Source organism: Danio rerio, chromosome 15, assembly GCF_052040795.2.
Source record: "Danio rerio strain M-AB ecotype USA chromosome 15, GRCz13ab, whole genome shotgun sequence".
Lineage (NCBI taxonomy): Eukaryota > Metazoa > Chordata > Actinopteri > Cypriniformes > Danionidae > Danio > Danio rerio.
The window spans coordinates 10,366,163-10,372,500 of NC_141035.1; the positions used below are offsets into that span (position 1 = coordinate 10,366,163).

Consider the following 6,338-nt stretch of genomic DNA (forward strand, 5'->3'; position numbering starts at 1 on the left):
TTTATTATTGCAAAGTAAAATTCCATTTTTAATCTTGTATTACACATTTCAATAACAATATAACTTACAACACGTCACTTACAGGTTTTCATACAGTTTCTACATTATTTTATTGCCTTAAAACCAATATTTGTGTTAAAGTATGGGACTAGGATTAATGTTTGTCTCTTGCTGCTGCTGATTTGACAGTGCAACTGTTCTCACATCCTCCTGCACAACATAGAGATGACGGTTCTTGCTGACAGCACTGCAGAGCTCTTTTGCTGCACCATCCTCTGACAGTCTGTCCGAATGTCTGATTTGGCGTTCAAAGCTTGGAGCGCTGTTTGCTGTGTCCCCGCTCTGGCACACAGTTTCTACTGCAGAGCTGGCGCACTTACACTTGCTCTTGGAGGAGCAAGAGGCCTTGACCACATGGCAGGTGCTCTGATGGCTGCTCGCGTTCTGGATCTGCTGATTGGCTGCTTCTTTGACTTTTGGAGTAGTGATGGAGAAACAGCAGTGCATGCTGAACAGCTTGGCCAAAATCCAGTTCAACATCTGTTTGATGATGATAGCGGTGACGCTGACAAGAGAGTAGGTGCAGCTGACGCCAAGGATGATCATTAAAGAGTTGGCAACCTGGTAAACCCAACGTACTTCATAATAGGCCTTCTGTCCGCTCACCATGTCCCCGAAACCCATGGTGGTAAAAGCCACAAAGCAGAAGTACATCGACTCCAGATAGCTCCAATCCTCCATGGCTGAATACAAGCCTGATGCCCCCAAGTTCACCAGCAGTGCCACTACTGCCAGAATGAGGGTAACATAGTAAACGGATGGTTTCCATGACTCGTGGATGTCTTCATTTTCTGGATGTGTGTTTACATTTGGGACAATGTGTCTTTTACTCTGTTTAGTCCTTTGTTTTTGCTTTCGACATCTGTTCGTGAGGAATGTAATCAGCGTTATCATGCGCTCCAGAAAGAGGTTGAAGAATAGCATGGTGGTTGCGCAGCCTATCAGCCCATAGAAGATTAGGAAGATTTTTCCATTGTGGGTAGCTGGTGCTGCCATCCCAAAACCTGATATGGAAACACGCAAGTAGTTAATGCAATAATGTTGTTGATGTTGTTGGCTATTCTGCTGATAGTCTTGCCCTTTCTGTATTACAAAGTTTGCTATGGAATAATGAGATGAAACAACACAATTCTTTTTTTTTTTTTTGGTCCCACTTTATATTAAGTGGCCTTACCTACTATGTACTTACATAGGAATTAATAGTTTGTTAAAACGTACTTATTGTGTAAATACATGTATTTACTGTGTACTTATGCTTGATTACATTCATGTATGTAATTACATCTGTAACTAACTTTTGTAATTACATTTGTAAATACACTGTTGACCATCCCCTTCACATTAACCCACCCTTAAACCTACCCATGCCACCAAACCCTTCTACTGTATAACCCAACCTCTATCCCAACTCAAAAGCACCACAAGTGTTCTAAAATACATTATAAACACAGTGAGTACATCGTAATTATTTACGATAGTAGTTAATTAGTTAAGGACACAATATAAAATGGGACATTTTTTTTTTTATTTGTAAAAAAAAAAAAGTGATTAAGCTACTTTTATAAATTTGTGTTGCACCAACATAAAGGAATTATGTGGAGGCCAGAAATATGTGACTAATTGTATTATTATTATTTAAACCTATTCATGCTAGCATAGTATTAAACATTTTCATTATTGTTTTTAAAAGTTAAAAAATGTTAGCATTAAATGTGCCAGAAACATGAACGCGGCGCAACTGATTCTTAAAGGGAATGGAGATGAGACTCTGATAGGTTGATTCTCAAAACACACCTATAAATCTTTAAGAGAATAAACTCAACCCTGTTAGACCATGCGCCATGGCACAAAGCGGATTTTTTCATCCTTAAAATAGCAAAAGTGTATTCTGACACACCCTCAATGCTTTTGCGCCCCGCGCTTTGTACTTTGCACCTGGGTCGTCAAAATAGAACCCTGAAGATTTTACTTGAGAAATCAGGGGGGGTTTTTTCGCATGTGCAAAACTTAATCACATTTTGATAAATTCACGCTGTGTTCACACTTAGGTTTGGTTTAGTTTAAACTCTTTCAGTAAGAAGGCTCAACCAAGAAATGATTTATATATATATATATATATATATATATATATATATATAGCCTGATCTCATGAGGAAACGTAAGTATTTTACGTTTTGTCAGTTTAGCTAACTCGTACGATTTTAAAAAGGAGGCGTGGCACCCCTAACCCCAACCGTCATTGGGTGATGAGCAAATCGTAATAAACTATACAAATTAGATTGTACGAATTAATGCGAATTAGCCACTAAATCACAAAGTTACGAATTGCTGTGAGATTGTGTTGATATATGCATTCATTCATTTTCTTTTCGGCGTAGTCCCTTTATTAATCTGGGGTCGCCACAGCAGAATGAACCACCAACTTATACAGCATATGTTTTACGTAGCAGATGCCCTTCCAGCCGCAACCCATCTCTGGGGAGCATCCACACACACTCATTCACACTTATACACTACGGACAATTTAGCTTATCCAATTCACCTGTTCCGCATGTCAAATCAAATCAGGCCTTTATTTGTCACATACACTTTCGTATAGTGAAATTGAACCCCCCAACCGTACACAAACATCACAATTTTCAGGGGAAGACAGGTCACAGGAGGTGGCATTTAGAAAGGCAAGTAAGATACATCAGGAGGGTTAGGCAAAATAATACCCTCTAACCTTGCTCTTGATTAGAGCAAGAGACGGGGAGAAAAACAGGCGATCTAGCTCAAGAAAGCACACGGACAAGACACAACATTGACAAATGGGATGGGAACAGGGGATATGGGTGTTGTCCGATGAGGGCTGGCAGCCGTCTGGTCCTGCAGCCATGGAGGTGCTGGTCGCAGACCTATCTACCCCCTCCAGAGGGTGAAAGCACACAAAGGCATGTCTTTGTACTGTGGAGGAAACCAGAGCACTCGGAGGAAACCCATGCGAATGCGGGGAGAACATGCAAACACAGAAGTTTTATTTTAATATTTTTGCTAAACTGAAACTTTAAAACTTTGTCAAATTGTATGATATGGTTTAAAATAAAAATTATTGTCACAAATATATTTTAGATAGTTTGAAGAATGCTGGTTGCTGGCACCCATTGATTTCCATAGTAGAAAAAAAATTACAATACTATACAGTACATGTTTATACTGGTTTTGGGTTCAACAAGAGAAAGAAACCCAAACAGGATTTGAAAAAGTGAACGTTGAGTAAATGATAACCAAATTTTTGGTTGAACTACCCCTTTAAGGAAATCCTTGTTATGTTATGCAAGAATTCTGGTGACATTTACAGATTTCATTTTGTTTAACGACACGCAATACTTTGCATTGGACATTGTACATTTTAAGAGCTGTTTAAGTGTCTCCATGATTACAAAGCTATAATGATGTGAGCTCTGGGGATTTAAATCAGGAAATTGATTTTCTATTTCATCACCGAAAGATAAGCTCAGAAGCAGGCAAGATTATTAAAAAGATTGCTATCACATTTAAATAGTTATTCATTGTTTCTTCCTCAAGTTAATGACCATGAGGAGTCTTAAAATGGGAGAGTTAATAGCTTTTACAAACACAGGAACAGATGTATGAATAGAAAAGGGTTATTTAGAGAATAAGCAGACGTTATGTCAACAAAGAGTATTGCATTAGTGGGTAAATACAACATACTGTACACCCTACCACACACACGCGCACACACACACACACACACACACACACACACACACACACACACACACACGGGCGCGCTTAATTTTAATTTTATTGAATAACGACTTTCACTTTAGATGATATTGAAAGTTGCATGTATAGGAGCAAATATTAAAGAAAAAGTAGACAGTATATTCTATTTTTAATCATTCTTCTTTAAATAAAAACAGACATATTAACAGACAGACAGGCAGACAGACAAGACTGTTAAATGTTAAATCTTATACCACTCTCTTTTTTATAATTATCATTTTTTGCAGCCATGCGCCATGGCCACTGATGTTGAAAAACTGACGCTACCAATCGCCCATCGCTTGATTGTTCAAGGTAATATTGATGTCTTCCTCATTTTGATTAGATTTTTAAATGTCAAGTTTTTCACAGATTTGTTGTGAGCAGTTTTATTTACAAACTCCTTTTTTTTCTTTCAGTAGTTCCAACATTCTAAAAAAAAATTGTGTTAAAAACAAACATGGCTAGGCTATTTGGCTACCCGGTGCTGAGTAAATATTAGACAAAGATTTTTTTTAAATATAGTCTTTGTGCGTTTTTTTTTTTTTTTTTTTTTACAATTTTACTGGGAACGTGTGTTTGTTTGCTTGGTTTTTATATGATTGTGCATGGTAAGTCATTTTTGTTTGTACAAACAAATTTAATTATTCACAAATGCTTCTAATTCAGTCATTTTCCTCCAGCAATACAACGTCAAACAAACAGTCTTATTCCTCAGAGGGTCAAGTGGTCATGTCTGGTCTGAAATTGAAGTATGCTGATGATGCCTTTTTCACTCTGGAATTTAAGGTAATGTCTACATTTAATGTTGTACTTGAGGGCTTGTTTTGGGCGGGTGTAAAGTACCACAAGCAGTCATGACTCCCCTTGTCCCCAAATAAGGGGTGTATTGCAGACTCAATTTGTGGATGTGCTGGAGACCAGAGTGGAAGCTGTCTTTAAAAGGATGGAGCTCTTATGCTACATTGATACGAAATGTGAAGTATTTAGGTGAGTGGATTACATACAAGTCATTGCAAATACATAAACAGTGGAGAATTTGTACAGACCAGCACAAATAAAGTTAACTAGAAACTGATTGTCTTATTTTAATGCATCTTGTGCTAACTTTAGGTTCCTCTTATTTACATGTATTCTTCACATGAGCATGTGAATCTGATGAGAACTCTGTTGATGAGCTTTCCATTTCTGAGGGAGAACCATGGGCTGGATTTATTAGCTCAGTCCAAAACTTTTCTGGGTGATTCAGGTGACATATTTAACCGAATTAGATGGGTTAGCTATGTAAGCTTTACATAGTCTATAACAACTTTGCATAATCACAAGTTAACACAAGTCCACAACCACAAACACAACCACAATCACAACCACAACCACTAAAAAAAAAAAAATATATATATATATATATATATATATATATATATATATATATATATATATATATATATATATATATATATAATATAATATAATATAATATAATATAATATATATATATATATATATATATATATATATATATATATATATATATATATATATATATATATATATATATAAAAATACACAGAATCAAATGCAAATAATGTTGAAGCTTTTTTCTCAGTTGATTAGCTCACCTTGATAATCCTTCTTGTAAGATTGGAAACTTTTTGGTTTTGGGAGTCTGAACCTTACATAGGCATGCAGTTTTACTGTTTTATTTTGGTTAAATGTACCTGTGCTGATAAAAAAATGAATTAACTAGTGTTTACAATGATTCCCATCATGTCATGACGGGGTTTAATCGATGTGGACATATTGTAGATCTGAAGAATTGATGAATCTGAATGTGCAAATCTGATTTGTAACATCTGCATTGGCTTTGGCAATTACCTTTCTCTCTGATAGTGCTGTTTTTCTTTGAAGTCAACTGTTTTTATGTTTTCTGTTTTATGGTCTTTTTTATTATCATTTTATATAGTGTTATAAGGGTGTATTGTTGTGTAGTTTTTTTGTAATTTCATTGTAAAATCTATTTTCACTTATTAATTTTTACTGTTTAATTGTAATTAATATGAATTGTAATGAAAACTAAAGTGTTAATGAAATGAGAACCAAATGTATAAAATATTTTAAAATGTGGAAAAAAAATTTTGATTATAGAACTATCAATTTTTGCATGTTTTTGTGTTTTTCCAGTTTAACATTGTATAATTTGACTGACTTGTACAAGATAAATTGTTTTAGCAATAAATATTTAATCTTTCTTCCAGGTTTTTTCTTTATTGACTGCATTTGGAAAGAATTGACTTGTGTCCTCTGTAGTGGACATTGGGTTTTCATTAATTTTTAAAAAAATTTTTTGTTTGTTTTTTTTTTTAGCTACTCTGTCAAGTCTTGTTGTACTGTTCAGAGGACATCCTGGGCTTTCTAGTGATATGTCATTTGATTGGCTGACATACTAGGAACCACTTCTTACACTGCATCCAAAATGGCCGACATACAAAAAAGCACATTTTATGGGAAGA

The 6,338-nt window shown here is 35.4% G+C and overlaps 1 protein-coding gene across 2 annotated transcripts in view; it reads right to left on the reverse strand.

The window, feature by feature from the left end:
* The window catches only part of LOC147840499 (potassium channel subfamily K member 13-like), an 11,682-nt gene continuing 5,344 nt past the window's right edge, over positions 1-6,338 (reverse strand). For both annotated transcript variants that reach the window (XM_087283717.1, XM_087283716.1), the window contains one exon: positions 1-1,064. In XM_087283717.1, the coding sequence (XP_087139843.1) occupies positions 136-1,064 (929 nt within the window). In that variant the 3' untranslated portion in view covers positions 1-135. The remainder of the gene's footprint in view (positions 1,065-6,338) is intronic.